This window comes from Myxocyprinus asiaticus, chromosome 1 (genome assembly GCF_019703515.2).
Source record: "Myxocyprinus asiaticus isolate MX2 ecotype Aquarium Trade chromosome 1, UBuf_Myxa_2, whole genome shotgun sequence".
Taxonomy (NCBI): domain Eukaryota; kingdom Metazoa; phylum Chordata; class Actinopteri; order Cypriniformes; family Catostomidae; genus Myxocyprinus; species Myxocyprinus asiaticus.
The window spans coordinates 5,925,267-5,949,706 of record NC_059344.1 but is presented as its reverse complement, the minus strand read 5'-3'; the positions used below and the strand labels follow the sequence as shown (position 1 = coordinate 5,949,706).

Below are 24,440 nucleotides of genomic sequence, written 5' to 3'. Positions count from 1 at the left end.
GCATGCAACAGCGGGCTGTAGGAATGTGGAACCCCAAGACTCTCACCGCCCTGGTGGAGGCTGTGGGACTGGTGGAGGCGACGCAAGCCCTTGGCGGAGAGAGAGCTGGCACCTTTTTCCGGAAAACGCACCAGGAAAGGCGACCACTGGAGGGCACCTCGCGGCCAGTAAGCAGACCAGCGACACTGTCCGCTCGGGAGGAACCCATACCCAAGGACCCAAACCCCCCGGAGCCTGGCTGGCAGGTTGCATCGTTCACCAAGCAGTGCCCCGGGAAGCCCCGGAAAGGGAGGTGAGGGTCGAGGGCCGCTGTGTGAAAGCCCTCCTGGATTCCAGAGCACAGTAAGCCTGGCCCAGCCCCAGATACTTTCCCCCCGACCACACAGCAAAGCCTCAATCCCCATCACCTGTGTGCATGGCGATAAGCGCTACGTTCCAACATGGTCAGTTACCATCAAGGCCGAACCAGGAAGCTGGCCAGTGGAAGCTGGGATTGTCAAAGATCTGCCGGTGCCCCTAATCTTAGGACGAGACTGGCCGGGGTTCAAACAGCTGTTGGCCCAATCTGTCCAACCTGCCAGCCGCCGGGGGCAACGCCACAGGGGATCCCGTCCAAGACCACGGAGACGCCCGGTGTTGCTGGCCACTAACAGCGAGCGAGATGGTGAGTTTATGTATATTCTGACCTCTTCCAACAGATAACGGAGGGGGGCACGTTCGGCAAGGAACAACGGGGAGGAGTAGTCAACGGCAAGGTACGACTTCCCACCCCCACCCCTCTCCTCACTTCATTGTGGAAAATGGTCTGCTTTACTGTGTCGCTCACAGGCGGGGCGAGGAGAAACGCCTCTTGGTGGTGCCACGTACGAAGACGGAGACCGTGCTTGAGTTGGCTCACTCGCATCCCGTGGCCGGGCACTTAGGGATTGAGAACAACACCCAACGAATTAGGGACCGGTTCCACTGGCCCAGACTGGACGCGGAAGTGAGGCGCTATTGCCAGAGCTGCGTGGTCTGCCAAAGGACGGCTCCACGACGACCTACCCTCAGCCCCCTCATACCCCTGCCCATCATCGAGGTGCCCTGCGAACGCATCGGGATGGACCTGGTGGGACCACTGCCAAAGTCTGCCTGGGGACATGAACACATCCTGGTCACAGTGGATTATGCGACTCGGTACCCCGAAGCAGTGCCACTGAGGAAAGCCACCTCCAAGAACATCGTTCGAGAGCTGTTCCTGCTGTTCAGCCGAGTCAGCATCCCAAAAGAGATCCTCACCAACCAGGGCACTCCATTTATGTCCCGGCTCATGGCTGACGTGTGCAAGCTGCTGCAGGTGAAACAACTCCGCACCTTGGTTTACCACCCCCAGATGGACGGATTAGTGGAGTGTTTCAACCAGACCCTAAAACAGATGCTGAAGTGGGTGGTAACCGAGGATGGGCGCGATTGGAACCTCATGATAGCCTACGTGTTGTTTGGCATCAGGGAAGTGCCTCAGGCATCCACTGGATTCACACCCTTCGAGTTACTGTTCAGTCGCCAGCCCCAGGGCCTGCTAGAAATCGCCCGGGAGGCTTGGGAGCAACAGCCCTTGCCACACCGAACAGTAATTGAGCATGTACGTGAGATGAGAGAGAGGATCGAAAAAGTGATGCCCCTGGAGTGCGAACATCTGGCAGAGACCCAACGGGCTCAGCAGCGCAAATATGACCGCCCTGCCCAAGCTTGTGAATTTCACCCCGGAGACCGGGTCCTGGTGCTGATCCCTTGTGCCACGTCTAAGTTCCTGGCCAACTGGACAGGGCCGGTAATGTATCGCATCCAGCAGCGGAGCAGATCTACCATATTAGCCTCCTCAAACGCTGGACCGATCCCGAGAGATGGGTCATTGGATACACCCAAACAGAGGACCCAGTGGTAGATCTGGGAAACCAACTCTCCACGAATCAAAGGAAGGAATTGGAAGCCCTGGTCGGACAGTTCAGTGACGTGTTTTCCAGTTGCCCCAGGTGGACCAACATGATCCATCATGAAATTCGCACACCTCCTGGGACCATCGTGCAGCAGCGTCCCTACCGGGTCCCAGAGGCTTGCCGACAGGCTATAGAAGAGGAAGTGCAATGGATGCTACAACTCAGGGTCATCGAAGAGTCCAGAAGCCCCCGGTCCAGCACGATTTTGATGGTTCCGAAGGGCGATGGCACCCTCCGCTTCTGCAACGACTTCCAGAAGTTGATTGAAGTCTCCACCTTTGACGGATACCCCATGCCCTGAGTGGACGAGCTCATCGAGTGGCTGGGCCGAGCGTGATATATATCCACCCTGGATCTGACCAAAGGATACTGGCAGGTACCCCTAGCCCCATCGTCCAGGGAAAAGATAGCGTTCAGCACACCTAGTGGCCACTGGCAGTATCAGGTGCTACCCATTGGTCTACATGGGGCACCTGCCACCTTCCAACGGATGATGGACATCCACACGAGATACACATATGCGGTGGCTTACCTGGATGATGTTGTAATCCACTCCGAGTGGTGGGAGGACCAACTAGACCGTCTGCGGAGGGTGCTGACCGAACTGAGGAAAGCTGGACTCACCGCCAATCCAAAGAAGTGCCACCTAGGAGCATCGGAGGCATGCTACCTGGGATATCAGATCTGAAGGGGTCTCATCATGCCCCAGGAACAGAAAGTGGAGGCAGTACGCTCCTTTGGCCAACCAACCACCAAAATCCAGGTATGTGCATTCCTCGGGTTGGCGGGATATTATCGATGCTTCATACCTCACCACTATAGCCTGTCCCCTCACAGACCTGACCAAGAAGGGGCAGCCTGAGAAGGTGCAATGGAGCCGCCCCTCAGAGGAAGACTTCCAGAAGTTGAAGAACGCCTTGGCCTCAGCTCCGGTCCTACACGCCCCAGATTTCACCTGCCCCTTCCTCCTACAAACACACGCCTCGGATACGGGGTTTGGGGCCGTCTTGTCCCAAGTCCAACAGGGAGAAGAACACCCCATAGTGTACATCAGCCGGAAGCTGACCCCTGCCGAAACCGGTACGCTGCAGTGGATAAGGAAGCGTTGGCCATAAAGTGGGCCGTCCTGGAGCTACAATACTATCTACTGGGCCGGAGCTTCACTCTGCTGACTGACCACGCCCCGTTGCAATGGATGGCAAGAACGAAGCACTCTACTGCCAGGGTAACCCGCTGGTTCCTCGCCCTCCAGGACTTCCAATTCAAGGTGCAACACCGAGCGGGGGCAGCCAACGACAATGCAGACGGCCTGTCCAGGATATTCAAAGGATGGTCAGGTTTGTGTAAGAGAATGGGGGGGGGGGGGGAATGTGGCGAGTATCCCGTGTGTTTCAGTGTCGTCCTGGTATTGGAGCTCATCTGCCAATCAACCGTGGAATGCAGACACTGATTGTCGTCACCTGCGAACAATCAGCTGGAGGGGATTTAAACGTCAGAGGAAGAGGAAGATGGGGAGCTTTAACTCCAAGGCATGAAACTAATCCTCTTCTCTCTCTCTCTCAATTCCAGATTCCAGCAACGAGTGAGCGCCGATCACCGCACGCATTCCGCGGAAGCTTCACTAAACACAGGACTCACGAACACAGACACCCCAGCACGCTCACCCCACCCCTTGCACCGAAGACACCTCGCACCATTAATTTCCTCTTTTATCTGTAGTCACAATAAAACACCCCCTGTGTGGGACTGTGCACTTAAGAATAATTGTCTGTGCCTCGTTTATCCTGCCACAATAAGAAGAGAATAAGACTACTAGCATGACAGCAAGAACAATCCACTCAGAAGTTTAAAGAACAAAAGATGAGATTAAATCAGTCTGTTTATTCTTTGCCAATAATGTTATTAAATAAGCTAAAAACTGCATTCCCACATTCTCTGCATCTGTAAACTGCAGCAGTATGAGACAAAAGGTTGGGGTAAAGGCAAGGGGCATTTCATTTGTCACTTTGATATGCCAAGTTGGAATGCATCAACCAGGCAACGCTTGCAGACTGTGTGCATCTGTGTGAGAAAAGAGGTTTTCATGGTAAGTTATGTTGAGGACCTCACAGACCTCAGAGAACAATAAAAACCAAAACTGTGTGTCTTTCTCCCCACTCTCAATATCTCTTTAGTGCAATTCTCCCTACTCTCTAAAAATAAAGTCCACATTTAGAGGCGGCCGATAATGTCATTGGAGAAACAAGGTGGTTTTAGCACTCATTACTGTGGCCTGTGGTTTGGAGCTCAGAGAATAACACACATTCTGAACGATCAGACTCACATTAGAACTCACATTAGAATCATTCACTGGAGACAGAAAGAGGATTTTAAGTGAGCCAGAGGGCAAATGCTTCTACAAAGAGCAAAACTCTCAGTATTGATTAAATGCTGCAAACTACTAAAAACTCAGCGCCTGGAGGGCTGTATTATGTGTTCAAAACTGCAGCCTAACAGTAACTTGGTGATATGTTACTGAAACCTGTGCAAGGAAAGCAGATACTGAGAGGATCATACAAAACCCAAAAGAAAGAAATTAAGTTTTTAGACCATTATAATTTATTATATATTATTTGACAGTGAAAAAAAATCTTTATTCATTATTGCTATATATAGTACATAGTACATTATTTTAATTGTTAAGTATGTATACATCATGGTAGTATATAGTATAGGCTATGCTTTTCAGCTGAATTTAACTGAAAAAAGAAAAACTGTTATACAATTTACAGTAAAAAAAACCCTGTAATTTACAATAACTGTCTTACTGTTATATATTACAACAATTACTGTATTACAGTAATAATAATTTAAGAGGGAAAATGTGGTTAATTGACATTAAAATATGGTCCTACAAATAGGTTTGGACCTGAAAAAAGGTTTCAGTGTCTTTACTCAAAATACAACTTTGTACTTCCTGTTGAAGAATTAAAAACTGTATGACCCTGGCGTTTTCTTGACAGGTTTTCGGGGCATTCACCCTGCATTGCTGCATTTTTGTGGATCATGGCTTTTAATGCACTTCTTTCTTCTCTTTATAAATTCAGCAATTCAACCATTTTAAATGTTCCAAAGCCCTTTCATTTGGAATGCAGTGTCTTGATGTAAATTATTCAGCCAGGCAAACCACTCTATATCTCTTCTCTTGTTTCCTTACATCATATTGATAGTGCTAAAAGTGCTAGACGCTGGCTGTCAAAAAAAAACAACAGAACCTGTTCTGATCATTTCTGGCATCTCAGCACTGATTTATTTAGGGAGAAACTATTTTTGAAGGTTAGTGGATAAACAGCAATTACAGGAAGTAGATTTGTTTGGTGTTAATGGTGATTTTTGTATCAGTATCAGGGAAAACTAATGTGATGTATAAATACTTTACAATATAAATATTTATAAAAAATTCATGTTGTGGTAATGAGAGAATATTACTTTTTTTCATGTTGTGGTAATCAGGGAGTATCATAAATAAAAAAAATTCCCGCATTGCAGTAATGAAAATCGTGGGCTGAAATGTGCATGACTGTCATGAAAATAATGTCACAATGTAAAATCCTGTAATGATTCTAAAAATATGTCACAGAATGCAGAGAGACAGGACCCAATCGCAGAGTTCAAAAACAGGGATTTATTAAATACAACAAAAAGGAGCAAAAACAAACTAAAACTCCCATAAGGGGGAAACAAACATAAACTACCCCATAGGGGAAAATGAATAATCCAGGGCTGGGGCTGAGGGAAATGGGGAACCAAGACCAACTGGACTGGACAGGGATGGGATGAAAAACAAACAAGACCGAACAACTGGATCACAACAGACACACAAGACCAACTGGGAAACAAGCAAACAAGACTGGAAACGAGATGAACTGGACCTGGACAGCAAACACAAGGAGACTAAAATAAGGAGAGAAATCAACAGATTAACAAGACAGGGCATGTGTGACTAATAAACTAATAATGAGCAAACAAGGAGGCAGGGTATGACGTAAGACAGAGAGACACGCGGTGATACAGAAACAAAACATTGCCACGTGCTCTCACAAGACAACAAAACACTGAAATGGCATGAGAGCACATCGCAAAGACAATGAGGCAAAATACGCCCATGCCAACCGACAAACAAGACGAGAGAATGTGTAGCAATGCCAAACAAAGCGATGCCCTGCATTCTCACACTAAACGAAAGCTGATAGTACATCGCTAGGCAAACGCCATGCGATGCACGCAACAGATGACAAAAACAAGACAGGACACCTGTGCGAGAGTTTGGCCACACACACACCCGACACCTTAGACCGAAGTGACCGAACCTCAGCACAACACGAAGACAGCTCGCGACCCGGGCGAGCAATGCAACACGAGCGCAACACGCACCCATGTTCATGAGAGACAGACAAACTATTGATGCGAGTGCATGCTGCCAAGATGACATAAGCGTGATGCACCCACGTCAGTAACAGACAGACATGGAACACGAGTGTCTGGATCCCAACACAGACCAAAACTGAACCAGACAGGAAGTCAGGATCCAGACACCGTGCTCCCGACACGAAACAAGACAGACCAAAGAGCGCACGGCAGAGAATACACAAGCTCACACAAAGACAGACAACGAAACACAAGACAGACATGGGACGATGATGCCACGGTCCTGTCAGACCAAAACCCAGACTGACAGAGTGACAGGACCGTGACAAAATAGGCTTCATTTTCTACAGGAAAAATTTTATTTCTTATTTATTTCAACTTGAAAATGACCAAAAGACTATGAACACTTGTTAATCACAGTATTCTGCAGGTCCCCAGACATACATGGAGCACAGAAGCATGACTTTAGGTCTAAGAACATTGTGAAAAAGACAAATAGAAAGTCAATGTCAAAGCATTTCGAAGATACAGCCTCACTTCTTTTTGCCGTCCTCACCGTCAAATTCGTTGATGCAGTACACGTGAACCGTTTCGTATCAAAAAAAGCTTTTAATGACATTTATAAAAATGGAGAAGTTTCAATGAAAGCTGTTGAAGGAGTGAGTTTGAAAAAGTATGTTTTCGACAAAATAAAAAATGGTAAAAAAAAAAATCTAGTTGGATGGACATCAAAACCCACCTTGAGCATTCATCAGCCAGGGAATCAGATGAAATACATTTTTAGACCATTTGGTTCAAAAGTTCATGGCCAAAACGTACATGAAATTGAGCTGTTGGTGGTGCTAGAGGGTGAGATACTGACCCCAAAATTGGCACAAGGAATGTTGAGATCCTGCTCAATTAATGTGCCAAATTTTGAAAACCAACAGATACAATATGTGCCTTTGTATATTAAAGAGCACATATTATGTTAATTTACAGGTTCATAATTTTATTTTGGGGGTCTACTAGAGTAGGTTTACATGCTTCAATGTTCAAAAATCACATTATTTTTCTCATACCGTATATTTCTTTTCCCCGCTCTTCATACTCTGGACGAAATGCTCTGATTTACCTCGTCTCTTTAAAGCCCCCCTTTCCGAAAAGTCCAGTCTGCTCTGATTGGTCAGCTGGCCTAGTCTGTTGTGATTGTTCAACCGCGTAGAGCGTGTCGGAAATGTAACGCCCCTTACAATAACCGAGTTTCAGCTCCCGAGGCTTCGTGAGCAGCTCTGTAAACACTATTGTAACTATGGTAACAGTGGCATCGGTTTTTGCCGTGCCAGCTCTAGCACGAGGCCAATGAATTAAATAATAAAAGTTTGGAAGTACAAGCTGATTGACCCAAACCACCTTCGCAAGCACGACTTGAGCAGGAAGTTTCACAGTGGTTAAGTTTTAATTTTGTAGCTTTCTTACAAGTACACTGTTGATTATTGTGAACCTAACAAAGCTTCAAGTAAAAGACACGTTGTCATCTTTCGATGGAATGGGTGAGTCGAACTTTTTTCGCCCAAGCTATGAACGGAGAACAGAGGCTTCTCCCGGTTGGACATTACTGGGTGTATTGGAGTGTTAGTGAACAAGTTAGCCGTAGACTACCGATAGCAGCCGTAACAATACAGCTTGTAATTATATAATTATATATGACTCTTGAGATCGACCATTTTGTTACACAGTTTTAGGTAAAAGCCGGCCCACAGCTGAACAGTAAACCTTTACCAAAACAATAATATTACATTGCAAGTTAGCCGAGCACTACTGTGGATTGCGGACGTAAAATGACCGTTTGTAAAAATAAATCCATCTCCACACTTGATCACTATTCATGATAGTAAGAACGACAAACAATCTGCATAATTCTACACAATTGTAGGTAAAAGTGGGCCCGCAGCTGATTAGAAAATCTATTTCAACACAATAACATTAGCTAGCAGGTGAACAGAGGCCTACAGCTGTGCACTGGGTGTACACCATAGCTACAACACAAAACTCCACATTTGAACTCTCGGTAGCACATAAATCCACAAATAATCAAGCATACTTACAGGTTATGATCCTGAAGTGCCAGATTGTCCCAACAAAGTGGGAACTGCATCATCTTTCAGGAGTAACCGTCTTGAAAAATCAGGCATTGGTTGTGGTTGTACTGCTGAGGAATAGTGGTAAAAATAAATTTATAATAACCACTGATACTTCAATTCATCTGCCTTTGGAAGTCCAAACAAAGAGATTTTGCTTTCGCAGTGAAGAAGACAGCATCTTCTCGACATGGTGACAACACTAACCCAACTCATCCTGGCCTTGGCTATAACAACGTTTGTTTGGGCGCGGGCCAAAGTAGCCCTTAGGTGGGCATTATGCAAATGTATTACATAGTGACGAAGATACTTTATGGAAGAAATGGCTGGACTACAAACAGCCTGTTTCTTGTAGTTCTTGAGCAGTTTTGTCTGTGGGAGAGAATAACTCCCTTTTGCGTGGACTTTGTGCTTTGTAACTTTGCAGATCTTTTACATGCACAAAGAGCTATGTTACAAACTAAAGGAAAGGTGAAATCCCAAAAAGCACAATAGGGCCTCTTTAAAGGTATATTCTGGGTTCAATACAAGTTAAGCTCAATCGACAACATTTGTGGCATAATGTTGATTACCACAAAAATGTATTTCGACTCGTCCCTCCTTTTCTTTAAAAAAAAGCAAAAATCGAGGTTACAGTGAGACTCTTACAATGGAAGTGAATGTGGCCAATTTTTGGAGGGTTTAAACAGAAATTTGAAGCTTATAATTTTATAAAAGCACTTCCATTAATTCTATTAAAACTTGTGTATTGTTTGAGCTGTAAAGTTGTTTAAATCGTCATTTTTACAGAAATTTTAGGGTTTGTTGACATTGCATCGTCATGGCAACAAAGTTGTAAAATTGGCTATAACTTTACAGAGAAAAGGTTTGTAAGTGATTTTATCACAATAAGATCATGTTTACAAATATATCCCTTATGACTTGTGTGGCTATACTTTTGAAACCCATTTTTGTAACGTTCAAAAATGGGCCCCCATTCACTTCTATCTTAAGTGCCTCACTGGAACCCAGATTTTTGCTTTTCTTTAAAAAAAAAAAAAAAAAAGAAATGGAGGAACGGGGGGCCTGGGTAGCTCAGCGAGTAAAGACGCTGACTACCACCCCTGGAGACACGAGTTCGAATCCAGGGCATGCTGAGTGACTCCAGCCTGGTCTCCTAAGCGATCAAATTGGCCCAGTTGCTAGGGAGGGTAGAGTCACATGGGGTAACCTCCACGTGGTCGCTATAATGTGGTTCTCGCTCTCGGTGGGGCACGTGGTGAGTTGTGCGTGGATACTGAGGAGAATAGTGTGAAGCCTCCACATGCACTGTGTCTCTGCGGTAATGCGTTCAACAAGCCACGTGATAAAATGTGCGGATTGACGGTCTCAGACGCAGAGGCAACTGAGATTCGTCCTCCGCCACCCGGATTGAGGCGAGTCACTACGCCACCATGAGGACTTAGAGCGCATTGGGAATTGGTCATTCCAAATTGCGGAGAAAAAGGGGAAAAAAGAAAAGGAGGAACGAGATTTTTGCGGTAATCAACATTATGCCACAAATGCTGTTTATTGAACTTGTATTGACCCTGGAACATTCCTTTAAGCAGATCATTCAAAGAAATACTGATGTACTGAGAGAAAGTGAAAATGTAGGTCTTCTGCAAACAAACAGACTGACCTCCTCCTGTGGCGACTCAGAGTCCAGTTTGAGCGAGAGGTACATCACTGTGTGTGGTATATGTGCTATAGTCATCTGGAGCTCAACTGTGTCCTCCCCCCACAGCAGTCTGACCAGCTGACTGACCGGGGGAGACGCTTTCGGTCTGGGTACCGCAGAGTCTACACAGCTCCCAAATGGACCAACGGTCTCCAAAGTTAGTCTCACCTGAGAAAGAAAGAGAAATAATCTGAAATAATTGTGCTAATTCTTGAGAAAATATCTTGTAAAGGGGTTTGGAGAATAGTTGAAATGGGAAGATTCACTGTGTGGTCTGGATATGCAAAGTTGGAATAGTGTGCTGAATGCTGCTCAGCAACAAAGGAAATTTGTGGCTGTATGAAGCACACTGTAAACGAAGTCAGTCAGATACACATAATCCCAGACACTCTTCAAAACTAAGATTGCTTTTCTGCTCTGTTTCTCAAACACAGTACACCACCAAACAATTTTGAATGTCCATCAAATACTTGTAAATGAAAAAAATGTGCTTCTTTTATCTCACAGTCTGTTGAAAATATGTAGTAACTTGCATCATCCTGCGTAATATTTAAGCTAGTCTTGCGTAGCCAGACCTTTGACTAAAATGGCAAAAGGTCTGAGACTTGAGTGATTACACAGAAAACACATGAAAAAATAGCGGAAAATGTGTACAGTCTTAGAACAATATGTGATATGGCAGCAGCATATCACCCTGTGGCTCTCGCTGGGTTACCTACTGAAGCTAAGCAGCGCTGAACCTGGCTAGTGCCTGAATGGGAGACCTCCTGGAAAAAAACTAAGGTTGCTGCTGGAAGAGGTAAGTTCTTGTGCATGTAAATGTATTCGTTTTTTCAAAATTTTTCAAAAGGATGGCTATTTCCTTTTAAAGCCCCAAGTAACCGTCAAAGTTTAAACTCTTGTTTTACCGCATCGGTTTATCAACACGTGAGTAGGTGCCGCTTTGCTGCTGTATTCGTATGGATAAGCGTTTACACTATGAGCCCAATGTGATCAACAGTGTTGAAAGTGGACAAATCTCAAAACATTTTGGTCTCCAGGCAGACTGGAGACAAAAAAGTTCATTATAAAAAAAGTGCTGTGTTCTTTTACTCACGGAAGTTCCATCAAATCAGCCAATCAGATTAAGACTAACTAACTTGAGAAAACGTTTTCCAGTTTTTTTTGCAATATGCATCAGACATTTAGTGCACAGACTGTTGCCGGTCCATCTGAGGCTGAGACTAGATCTGAACTGATTGCTTGACAATGACTGAACTAACAGGCCATTCACACAAATTGTCCAACTGCACTGTTTTACACTTGTTTTTCCATGTAAGCATGAATTACATAGGTGTCTTTGACTTTGCAACCCCAAAATTACCATCAGGAATATCCAGACCCTCCCATAACTTTTTACCCTCTGGTTCCTTGAGCTGCCAAAGACTCCCAGACAGAAATGGAAGAAGAAACGACCAAATAATATGAAGAAAACTAATAGATACTATAGGTGCCTATGCACCTTTACCTCTTATGAACAAATAGCAGCAAAGTTAGCCCAGGAACACAGGAATATTTCGGGTTTAATACAAGTTAAGCTCAATCGACAGCATTTGTGGCATAATACTGATTACCACAAAAATTTATTTTGACCTGCCCCTACTTTTCTTTAAATAAGCAAAAATCAAGGTTACAGTGAGGCACTTACAATGGAAGTGAATGTGGGCCAGTTTTTAATGTTAAAATAATCACTGTTTCAAAAGTATAGCCACTAGACATAAACAATATATTTGTTAATGTGATTTTAGTGTGATAAAATCACTTACTAACCTTTTCTATGTAAAGTTATAGCCAATTTTACAACTTACAAATGTCAACAGACCCTAAAACCCTAAAATGACTAAAAATTAAAATGTAAAAAACTTTCTAGCTCAAAAAATCCATGAGTTTTAACAGAAGAATTCATGTGTTTTAAACGTCACATTTCTCCCTTTAAACCCTCCAAAAATTGTCCCCATTCACTTCCATTGTACAGTAAGTGCCTCACTGTAACCACGATTTTTGCTTTTTTCTTTTCTCCCCTTTTTCTCCGCAATTTGGAATGACCAATTCCCAATGCGCTCTAAGTCCTCATGGTGGCGTAGTGACTCGCCTCAATCCGGGTGGCGGAGGACGAATCTCAGTTGCCTCTGCGTCTGAGACCATCAATCCGCACATCTTATCAAGTGGCTTGTTGAACGCATTACCGCAGAGACACAGTGCATGAGGAGGCTTCACACTATTCTCCTCGGTATCCACGCACAACTCACCACGTGCCCCACCGAGAGCGAGAACCACATTATAGCGACCACGAGGAGGTTACCCCATGTGACTCTACCCTCCCTAGCAACTGGGCCAATTTGGTCGCTTAGGAGACCTGGCTGGAGTCACTCAGCACGCCCTGGATTCGAACTTGCGACTCCAGGGGTGTTAGTCAGCGTCTTTACTCACTGAGCTACCCAGGCCCCTCGATTTTTGCTTTTTCTAAAGAAAAGGACCACAAATGCTGTCGACTGAGCTTAACTTGCTTTGAACCTGGAATATTCCTTTAACAGCCCACAGAAAGCAGTGTCTTCTTTCCCACTTGCCTGTTTATTATGCAGAACAGAGCACACATGAGCCGCAGCAGTATGCTCCACTGACCACATGCAGCTGGGCTGCAGCACTGTGGTGCTGCATGCTAGGCCGGATGCCACAGTATGCGGGAAAAGGTTGGAAGCATGTTATTAAGGGATGTGGCAAGACTCCCAACCTCATATTTAAAACACATATACATATGTTACTTACATACAGTGGGATCCAAAAGTCTGACACCACACTGAGTTTTTTTTTCTTCCATTCAAACTTGAAAAAAGGTTTTGTTTTTTTCCACAAATTTTACACAAAGAATGATGTAAATCTGATCTGGATTTTCTGATCTGGATTAGCTGTGTATGTGCATGAAATGGAGTGACAGAGAGTTTTTTGTGATCACTCGGCTACAGCTCCACTCCAGGTTTTCCATTTCCCGCTCCAAAGAAACTCTTGTATATAACATGGATTATCAGATTGTTCAAAAACCTGGCCAGCTCAAGTGCATGCTGTCATTAAAGCAAAAGGGCGCCATAGCAAATACTAAGAAATTCATGTAATTTTTTCAATTCAAAAACTTTTCTCTTCAATTATTATGCTGATAAAATAATTTGTACAGAATGAAATGGTATTCAATTTGCAAACAAATGCAAAATATTTTCAAAGTGGTCTAAGCCTTTTGGATGCCACTGCACACTGCAGCCATTGTAATTCACTCATCCTGATTGAGATATGGTCATAGTTCTTCTTTTTTATTTTCATGGTTCTCAAATGTTGATGTCAATGTCCAAGAGAAATAAGCGGAAATGTTCTGTTTTTGTGGTACAGCTACTCAAAAGACTGGTCTTAACAGTTAAAAATCAGACAACGTTTGCCTTATAATTACATAGATCACTGGCCTACAAACAGCTTATTTTAGAACATTGGCAAGGTTCACACAACCTCACAAGTGTGTTCCTATACCCTAATATGATAATAGCTTTGGCTTCCCTTTTTAGTTCTATGGAGTAATTGGCTATTGGTTCTCGTCCTTTAATCACTTTCTCCCTTTTTCTACTCCACAAAGTAATGGCACTTTTCCTGTGGCCTCCAAAAACAAGCACTGCTATGACCGCCATCTCTGCTGGGGCGCCAGTACTCTGTAATTTCAGCATTCCCTCCATTTCAGGCAGTTGAGTGAACGCAACCAGCTTGAGAAGCGATCAAATGAAAAGGATTCACAGAAATAAGCAGCGTCTAGATACACTTATAGAAAAAACATCTAGGGGATTTTTTTTGCATGTTGTATCGTCTGCCCGGGAGAAATTGTGAGTCTAGATAAGTCCTCTCAACAAATCTTCATCGGATTATCAGTTATCCAGGTACTTGTATAACAGACCCACCTACATTTACACACTTATTCCAACATTATTAGTGTCTGCGGTAGCTCACCTGATAAGAGTGATAGGATGTGAACTCTGAAGTCTTGCTGTTCGAGACCAGTCAAGCATGCAAGCTGACATGTGAGACAAAAGTGTCATAGAAGCGACACGAAATGATGTGGTTGCTTCAGAAAATTCGGTTTTCATTTGTCATTCTGTTTTAGGACACTATCGGTTAGGTTTAGGTATTGGTTTAGGGAAAGGATGTCTGTTTTGTTCACCTTTTATTTGCAATGAGGACACTATTGGTTAGGTTTAGGTTAAAGTTTTAGGTTAGGGAGGTCCGTGTTACTCATTAAAACCTCTATCTAACATTCACATTTAAACCTTGTCTGATTACAACACCATTTCACTCACTTTTGGCACCCCCTGCAGGATATTTCACCAGGAAACTGCAGCAAAACGTGTAATAAAGAGCGTAATTTCATTTTGAAAATATGTTGCCATGGTAATGTGATTTTCATGACATCCGACTGAACAAATTGCTTGCTGCAAATTGGCAAGCTATGTTGTTTTCAATTGTCCGCTTGTGGCATTCTCACAGGTTCCCATTTTTGATCAAAATAGATAGGATTAAACAAAACTAGGGCTGTCAATCGATTACATTTTTAAATCAAATGAATAACATGATAAGCCGATTATACAATCAAATTAATTGCAATTAATCGCATATCAATATTTGCTAAAAAAAAAAAAAAGCCCCAAAAGAAAGAATTCAATATAAACATTTGTATCATAAATATAAGAAATCACATATTCATATTGCATTACTGTGACAGACGAGTGAAGCATTTATTAGACAATACAAAAAGTGGCTTTAGAAGTCGTTGTTTTGTAAGTTTGTCAATCTGTCCTGTTCTCACAAGACGCATTTTTGCGTTCCATCTGCACAATTTTTTATTTTCTATATACGTACATATGAGTCAGACGGACATCTCACTGGTTTTTAGTGTCAAAAATGCTAAAGTTTCTTTGATGCTGTGGCAAGATAAACTTGGGTGGTTTTCACACTGGGCACGTTTGCTGCGGTCTGAATCTGAGCACGATTGTTCCCAGTGTAGTGCTGAATTTTGACTCTCAAGAATCCTCATGTTTAGGGGTAGGTGTAGGGATGGGCTTTAGGGGTAGGGACCAATGAGGTTAGGGTTAGGGGTGGGCTTTAGGGATAAGGGCCAATCAGGTAGCGGAGAGTCAGAATCTGGCAGGCAGTCAGATATCGGCACAACACTGGCTCTCATGCTGTGTCAGCTCTGCTTGTGAGATTTGTTGAGAAACGTTGACTAATTTAATAATTAATCGCTACAGCTGCAATGGTACACAAAATTAAATATTCGGTACGTACCTCGGTTTTGGGGTCACGGTTCAGTTTCGGTATAGCAGGGAAAACAAAGAGTGTTTCTTTAAATTATTTATTTTGAAAACACAGTGGCTGATGGGCAACAATACTTAACATGAAGGCTCAGTTATACATAACTGCAGTTTGTATACTTAATCAACGAATTTACAATACAAAACCTAAGAGCCTCTTACAGGTGCATCTCAATAAATTAGAATGTCATGGAAAAGTTCATTTATTTCAGTAATTCAACTCAAATTGTGAAACTTGTGTATTAAATAAATTCAATGCACACAGACTGAAGTAGTTTAAGTCTTTGGTTCTTTTAATTGTGATGATTTTGGCTCACATTTAACAAAAACCCACCAATTCACTATCTCAACAAATTAGAATACATCATAAGACCAATAAAAAAAACATTTTTAGTGAATTGTTGGCCTTCTGGAAAGTATGTTCATTTACTGTATATGTACTCAATACTTGGTAGGGGCTCCTTTTGCTTTAATTACTGCCTCAATTCAGCGTGGCATGGAGGTGATCAGTTTGTGGCACTGCTGAGGTGGTATGGAAGCCCAGGTTTCTTTGACAGTGGCCTTCAGCTCATCTGCATTTTTTGGTCTCTTGTTTCTCATTTTCCTCTTGACAATACCCCATAGATTCTCTATGGGGTTCAGGTCTGGTGAGTTTGCTGGCCAGTCAAGCACACCAACACCATGGTCATTTAACCAACTTTTGGTGCTTTTGGCAGTGTGGGCAGGTGCCAAATCCTGCTGGAAAATGAAATCAGCATCTTTAAAAAGCTGGTCAGCAGAAGGAAGCATGAAGTGCTCCAAAAATTCTTGGTAAACGGGTGCAGTGACTTTGGTTTTCAAAAAAACACAATGATCCAACACCAGCAGATGACATTGCACCCCAAATCATCACAGACTGTGGAAACTTAACACTGGACTTCAAGCAACTTGGGCTATGAGCTTCTCCACCCTTCCTCCAGACTCTAGGACCTTGGTTTCCAAATGAAATACAAAACTTGCTCTCATCTGAAAAGAGGACTTTAGCCCAGGTAAGATGCCTCTGACGTTGTCTGTGGTTCAGGAGTGGCTTAACAAGAGGAATACAACAACTGTAGCCAAATTCCTTGACATGTCTGTGTGTGGTGGCTCTTGATGCCTTGACCCCAGCCTCAGTCCATTCCTTGTGAAGTTCACCCAAATTCTTGAATCGATTTTGTTTGACAATCCTCATAAGGCTGCGGTTCTCTCGGTTGGTTGTGCATCTTTTTCCTCCACACTTTTTCCTTCCACTCAACTTTCTGTTAACATGCTTGGATACAGCACTCTGTGAACAGCCAGCTTCTTTGGCAATGAATGTTTGTGGCTTACCCTCCTTGTGAAGGGTGTCAATGATTGTCTTCTGGACAACTGTCAGATCAGCAGTCTTCCCCATGATTGTGTAGCCTAGTGAACCAAACTGAGAGACCATTTTGAAGGCTCAGGAAACCTTTGCAGGTGTTTTGAGTTGATTAGCTCATTGGCATGTCACCATATTCTAATTTGTTGAGATAGTGAATTGGTGGGTTTTTGTTAAATGTGAGCCAAAATCATCACAATTAAAAGAACCAAAGACTTAAACTACTTCAGTCTGTGTGCAATGAATTTATTTAATACATGAGTTTCACAATTTGAGTTGAATTACTGAAATAAATGAACTTTTCCACGACATTCTAATTTATTGAGATGCACCTGTATATGCACACTGTATAAAAACATTTAAAAAAGTGCAATTATAATAACTAACAAAATCAAGACATCAGCAGTGCAGATTTCTATGTCTTTTGCCTTTCAGCTCACCACTTACTTATCACTCAATTTTCAAGTTCTTTTTTTTTTTTCAGGAAAATCAGAATATCCACATTATCAGAGGAGAGGACGGATCTGTTAGCAATGATAATGTCCCCTGCTGGACAATTACAGCGTGCGCTTGTTTATATAGAGCGGGCATTACAGAATTGCTGAAATGCGTTCTTTTAGGAACTTTAAGCAGATGATTAAATCCTGTGTTCTTGACGAGTATTTATCTGCAGCAATAAATACTATGGCGTTCGTTATCGCTTTAGCTCTGTCTGAGCTTGCTGCAAGAGGCTGCTTGAACGCCATGGCGAGACTAACTTGCACAGGCTGTTTATGCTTTGCTCCCGTAAGCTCAAGAGACACATGTGGATGATGTCGCTGCAAATGATTCATCATGTTAGATGTGCTTCCTGAGACTTCGACTTTGGTAAAACAGAGCCGAAAAACAACCTTCGTCCTGTTCACTACTTGTTGCCCAGTATTACTTTAAATTACAGCGAAACCATAATGCTCCCAAACAACAGATTTTAGAGACGGCGGTGGGTCTTCAATCTCTGGCTTATTTAAGTCCGACATATTTATATATTATTTAGTTCCATCACAGTTGGGAAAAATAGCGAGCTAGCTAGTATAAACTTCACATGCATTTATCTGATCCGTAGTTTCTTGTGTACCGTGTGGTGCTCTGTTCTGTTAAATTTTGGTTCCGTGCGGTCCCGTGTTGCTAATATTTTTTCATTTTAGTTCCACGCGGTTTGTGTTGTTCGTTATATGTTGTTTTAAAATTGGTTTCAGACATGCTAGGATATGTAATCATTCGTGTGACTGCGTATAACGTACCGAAGGCCCTGTATCCATTTGGTTCGGCGCAGATACATGCACCATTGCAGCCGTTAAATTAACATGCTAAATCGACAGCCCAAAACAAAACACTTCATCTTAAAGGGTTAGTTCACCCAAAAATTATAACAGAATTTTCATTTTTGTCTGTTTTAACCCCAAACTCCAAAGAGTTGGAAGAGCTGAGAAAAGCATTTGTTATCTTCATAATGAGTGTTTGAATACTGTAACTTTAATTACCATTTAAGAATAAGAACTTTGAAACTCTTACACTCATAAAAGAACAACCAGTCCTTTGATGGGACTATAAAAAAAAAGGCAAAAGGACACACAAACACACACCTACCTGTGTGGGGCCGGGTATACAGGAGAGAACTCTCTCAATGTTTTCTGAGGTAACATCTACATCATCCACAGCAACCAGGACATCACCTACAGAAGACATAAAAAAAGATCAACTCTCTTCAAAGATCACTAACAGTGTTGGCAATCAACAACTGCTACTTCACAGAAAACGTATGCTTTTCCAATGCATTAACCAAGCAAATAGCTATGCAACTTGTTTCTCTACAATAAGATATTGAATAAAAAACACATTCTCATCAAAGATCATGTCCACCTGCATTTGGTAGATCTGGACAATCTTATCTTTGCAGCATGCAAAGATTTCCCGCAGCTATTTCAGATATTTAAGCAGTCTAATTGCTTTAGTATGGACGAGCGTTTGAGAAACAATCGTAAAAAGCTGCTGGGGAAAGATTTTCAGAGTAGTGTAATTCATTTGGAATTTCTTTGGTCCGTCTTGGAGAAAGGAGAGCATCTGTGGGTTTTCCTTTCATTTAATTTAAGTAAATCAACAGAAAAAAATTCACAGAATATACAGCGGGGGAAGAAAAAAAATAAGTCATTTTATTGTTTCCCATTCCATGATTTTATTACCAAATGTGAATATAAAACCAGAGTCTGTTTAACAGCCATTTGTGTGAGAAAAAATGTGCACTGAACCCTCAACTTTACGGATCAGTTCAGTTACAGTGACTAGATTTTTAGCAGTGCATGCCCATGCAAAACTCACTGCCACAATGCTAGGGTGTTGTGGGTGGTTGCCAGTGCTATACTATGCAGTTGCTAAGGCATTCTAAATTGTCATTAGAAGGGCAATACAATCATGTAATACTAATTCTTTTTCTTGCAATATTGCATCCACACTTAATCCTTGTATCAATATTTTTTATATATGTGTGTATTTATATAACTTCCTACTGATCTAAGAAGCAGGTAGTCTAAATGAGCATTGTACTGGACAAAAGCAAAGGGAACCTCACATGAGACTGAAATTGATGTTGCGTCTTCCTCTCGAGTTTCATCATTTTAAAGGAATAGGCTAGTTCTCCTAAAACTGTCAATTATCTCTTCATTTACTCACCCTTATGCTGTCTCAAACTCGTATGACTTTATTTAATCTGCGGAACACAAACTAACATTTTTGAAGGATACACGATGTGTGTGTTTGTTCAAGTCAGTGGGCTCAAAACCTTAAACTTCAGCTCTTCAGCAAAAAAACTGGGCTCTTCAGCAACTTTCTTGTTGAGGCCAGCTTATACAGATGAAACACAGAGGGGGCCAAACATTTTTCCATATTCATCTTAACTAGCACTTTCATTGAAAGTAAAATGTTAACATAAAAATACAAATAAACAACCTTAATACTGTGTGGTTATTAAGGTTAATAAGTAGTCAGGGGTATTCTATAAACATTTTTAAAGGGATAGTTCACCCCAAAATGAAAATGTTCTTATCATTTACTCAACCTCTTACCATTTCAGATGTGTATGACTTTCTTTCTTCTGCTGAACACAAATGAAGATTTTCAGAAGAATATCTCAGCTCTGTTGGTCCATTCCAACATTCCAGTGTTAATAGTAAAAATGACTTAAATATTGATCTGTTTCTCACCCACACCTATCATATCACTTCTGAAGATATGGATTTAACCACTGGAGTCTTGTGGATCACTTTTATGCTGCCTTTATATGCTTTTTGAGCTTCAAAGTTTTGGATCCTATTGACTTGCATTGAATGGACCTACAGAGCTGAGATATTCTTCTAAAAATATTTTATTGTATTGCAATGTATATCATATTGTAAGGTAGCTGACGATACCCTACCCTTGTTGTTAGTTGCTAAGGTTTTCTGGATGGCCTAGTCTATTGTATCGTCCGCCAGGTGAAAATCACAATTCTGATTGCTTAGAAAAATACTTTTGTAATACAAGAGTAAAAACACTCCACTCATTGTCTAGCTCAACTTACCAATAAGAATTTCGGCACACTTGCTGGCAGGACTGTGTGGAACCAGGCCATGGATAATAAGTTTTTCCCCCCTTTTCCCTGAATTTCCTCCTGGCCGGTGCACCACACCCAGCAAGGCCTCTAGCAGCCCCCCTCTCTCTGGAGATGGAAATGAGGCAGTGCAGAGCCGTTTGGGGTTCAGATACACACACACGTCCTTCAGATGCTGCTGTTGTACCACCACCCCGGACCGCTGCCCAGCTTGATTCTTCAAGATGGACGTAAGCCGCTGGGAAGCCCCTCCCTCTTTTCCATTGGAGGTTTTTCTTTGAGACGGTTGCCGCTTTCGCCTCAGTATCTTGGCGAACTTCTTGAGTTTTGCTTCGGATTTATTGCTGGAGACTGTTTGCTTTTTACCATCGTCAGTGATAATCTCTGCCTCCTTTTCACTGAAATGTACATGATTGGTGGCAGCGGACTGACTGGCGGAGACCTGAGCCAACAGAGCTTCTTCCTCGCCCTCACTCAGCTCAAGATAGAAGAGTTCACCATTCTTCTGGACATCATCCAACCACTCTGGCTCCAAGTCACTGCACCAACAAACAAAGAGAGCATTAGAGAACAGCCAGAAATCTCTGTGTTGTGTTTGATAATAAGGTGAACTTCACAGACTACATCGCAAGAACACCTCGATCACGCAGATTCGTGCTGTATAACTTTCCTATCTGAGCATGCTACACAAATCTTTGTCCAGGCTCTTGTTTTATCTAGACTGGACTACTGCAATGCTCTTCTGGCAGTCAAACCTCTTTAACTGATCCAGAACGCAGCGGCACGATTAGTCTTCAACAAGCCCAAGAGATTGCATGTCACACCTCTCTTCGTCAAACTGCACTGGTTTCCAATGGTTGCTCGCATCAAGTTCAAGGCATTGATGCTCGCTAACAGAACAACCACTGGCTCCACACCCCCCTTTCTACACTTACTACTTTAAGTTTATGTGCCCTCCAGAAGTTTGCCATCTCACAGAGGCACATAATCACTCTCCCGGACCTTCACTTCAACTGTTCCTCACTGGTGAAATGACCTGTTGATTTCCATCGATGCAGCTGATTCTCTAGCCACCTTCAAGAAACATCTAAAGGCGTATATCTTTCGTGAGCACTTGACCCAACCCTACTGATGCAATAAGTCTCTGCTTCTCAATAAATAAATAAATCAATAATTAAAAACTTTTGTTAACCACTGTCTCTCACCTTCCTCTCTACTTGTGCTTCTCTGAGAAATTTGCAAGTTTGTATTGCAGCATTTCTCTTTTTACTGCCTGCTTAGGATGAATTTCTTCTGTTGTATTCCTCATTAGTAAGTCGCTCTGGATAAAAGCATCTGCTTAATGAAAAAAAAATGTAAAATGTTAATATTTTTCCTTAAAAAACTGTAAGAAACTCGCTGTTTACTAAAAAGCAAGAAAGTATTGCTCTTTCAGTTCTTGCCACAAACTACATTCCAGCTCCAAATGATGAGGAAGCAAGACATGGTATAAAATTGTCTTCAAGCACAAACGAAACTAAACACCACATTACCAATGAGTCAGAATGATCCAGGGGAAAACCACACATCCCAAACCTTTGAAACAGAATACTCTCGTTCATTCTCAAAAAAACGCAACCCGAAATTTCAGCCAGAGATTGTTTTCTTCTCCCTTTCTAAATTCAGCTACACTACTTTGGTGGTTTGCTCTTGGCAACCAAGTCCAGAAATTCACTAAAGATGGTGAATAGCATGTAATTATTTATGATGGCTGACTTTCTAAATTGGAAACAGAAATTCTTCTATAAATGAGAGAGGGCAGAGAAGGGATGAGGTCTATAGTTCCTTTTCCTCTCTTTTTTTAAAAGTTGGATACGTATAGACCACTAAACTAAACTGAACCACAATATGAAGAACAATATTCAATTTTCTATATTGAATAATATAGCCAACAATTTTGCAGCCAGATACAAAGTCATACCAGTTTCACAAGGAAGTGTGTGAATATGTCTAATTAGCACTGCAGTTATTAGTATGCATTGTTATAAAGTGTGTTGACGTTTCTTACTCCGAGTAATCTGAGTCTGAGTAACAGTAACTTGATCCAGTAGAATCAGTTTCGCTTTTCCGGTTTCCTCCTTTATCCTCGGTAGTTTCGCTTGCACCGGGCTCGAAATGTACCTCAACTCCCTCTGTCAAATTTCTGGAAGCCATTAGCACATTTTCCACTCAATAAACTATGTTCGCGCCCGTGTGACGCTGGTTTCTTCTTTTAAACTGCGATATCGTCTTGCAGTGTTGGCCGCATACGGGTCTTTTTCGAAGTCCACGTGACCTATTTCTCAATCCGTGATTGGGCAAATGGGATCGTCGCTATAGCAACTTGGAAGCTTTCGTTGAACAGCGTGTTAAGAGAAATGACAACACATCGCCTGCATAACAGTAAAATTACTCGTGCTGCTTCCAAACAACAGTGGAATACTAAATTGTATTATTTAAAGTTTACTGGTAAAACCCCCGTGGGCAATAAGGCTTCTATCGTGACTGCCTATTACTTCTAAAAAAAAAAAAAAAAAGAAAAATACATACTGACAGAAAGTGTTCACAAACTCTGTTTCAATGTTTATTAAATCCGGTTACATACATTCTAAACAAACTATATTTGTTGTGTTTTATAGCTGCAACCCGCAAGTATGTGGGTCAACGTTTCGGACGCACAAGGTGCACGCGGTTTTAAATCCCCTTTGGCACGTGCCACTGCATGCAAGCGCGAGAGCAAAAGCTGCTCAGCATGAATCACTGCAACTGTGTCGCTGAGAAAAAAACAAACAATGCATAGTATATTATCAGAGATGAACAGTCTAACTAAACTAACTGTACCAACCTGTAAAGGAGTACACTCCGTACAGAGTCAAAATCCTCCAAGTTCTTGGAAAAAGATCGAAAAGATCTCCCATCCGAGCCAGTATTAAACATTGTTTATGCGTCATACTTCTGAGGGCAAACGGGTTCGTCGCTACTAATAAAATAATGAACAGCACGCGATGAACTCAAGCAATGTCGCGATGCATTTGACGCAGTTGATAGTGCCTATATGGCCATTGAATTCCTTAATATGTTGGTGAGATTCAAAGACATGAAGTCATGAATTGGTAGGTTTCTTCCTCTTGTGAAAGACAGATGTCATTGCTGAAGTCCATAGAATGAGTCACAGGTTCTCGTTTTGCAGAATATGGTCGATGACGAATCCAGTCTTTTTCTTTTTTTGCCTGTGAAATTAAGTATGCGGTCTTGAGTACTTCTCCAGACTCCTTGTGAGACTGACTAACCCGACGAACGCCGAAGAGCTTTCATGACAAACAGAGAGAGTGTGTGTGTGTGCCATCCCAGATGTGTATGACTTTCTATTCTCTGCAGAACACAAACGAAGATTTTTAGAAGAATACTTCAGCTCTGTTAGTGCTCACAAAAAAGTGAATGGTAACCAGAACTCAGAAGGTCCAAAATGCACATAAAGGCAGCATAAAAGTAATCCATATGACTCCAGTGTTTAAATCCATGTCTTCAGAATTTACATGATAGGTGTGGATGAGAAACAGATCAATATTTATGTCCTTTTTTACTGGAAATATACACTTCAGCTTTCTCTTCCACATTCTGGGATGCAAGTGACTTTCACTTTTGTAGTGTATTTACATCAATGTTAATATTGTTTTCAAGTGATATCTTGTTAAAATAAGGATGTTTCATATCCTGTTCTGTTATATCTATCTACAGCCAAAAGGTGGCACTGTGGTACAAAATAAAAGGTAGAAGCAAATACAAAGAGAGTGAGAATGGAAATGCCGTTGGAAGTGTGAGGACATATTTTCTGTATGTTCTAT

At 42.2% G+C, this 24,440-nt stretch overlaps 1 protein-coding gene across 1 annotated transcript in view; it reads right to left on the bottom strand.

The window, feature by feature from the left end:
* LOC127420418 (protein inturned-like) overlaps positions 1–22,833 on the bottom strand; it is a 51,197-nt gene extending 28,364 nt beyond the window's left edge. The window contains exons 1-4 of the mRNA XM_051662737.1: positions 22,625–22,833; positions 20,548–21,116; positions 18,582–18,667; positions 10,164–10,370 (exon numbers count right to left, since the gene is read on the bottom strand). Of these exons, the coding sequence (XP_051518697.1) occupies positions 10,164–10,370; positions 18,582–18,667; positions 20,548–21,116; positions 22,625–22,770 (1,008 nt within the window). The 5' untranslated portion in view covers positions 22,771–22,833. The remainder of the gene's footprint in view (positions 1–10,163; positions 10,371–18,581; positions 18,668–20,547; positions 21,117–22,624) is intronic.
* Between the last annotated feature and the right edge of the window lie 1,607 nt (positions 22,834–24,440).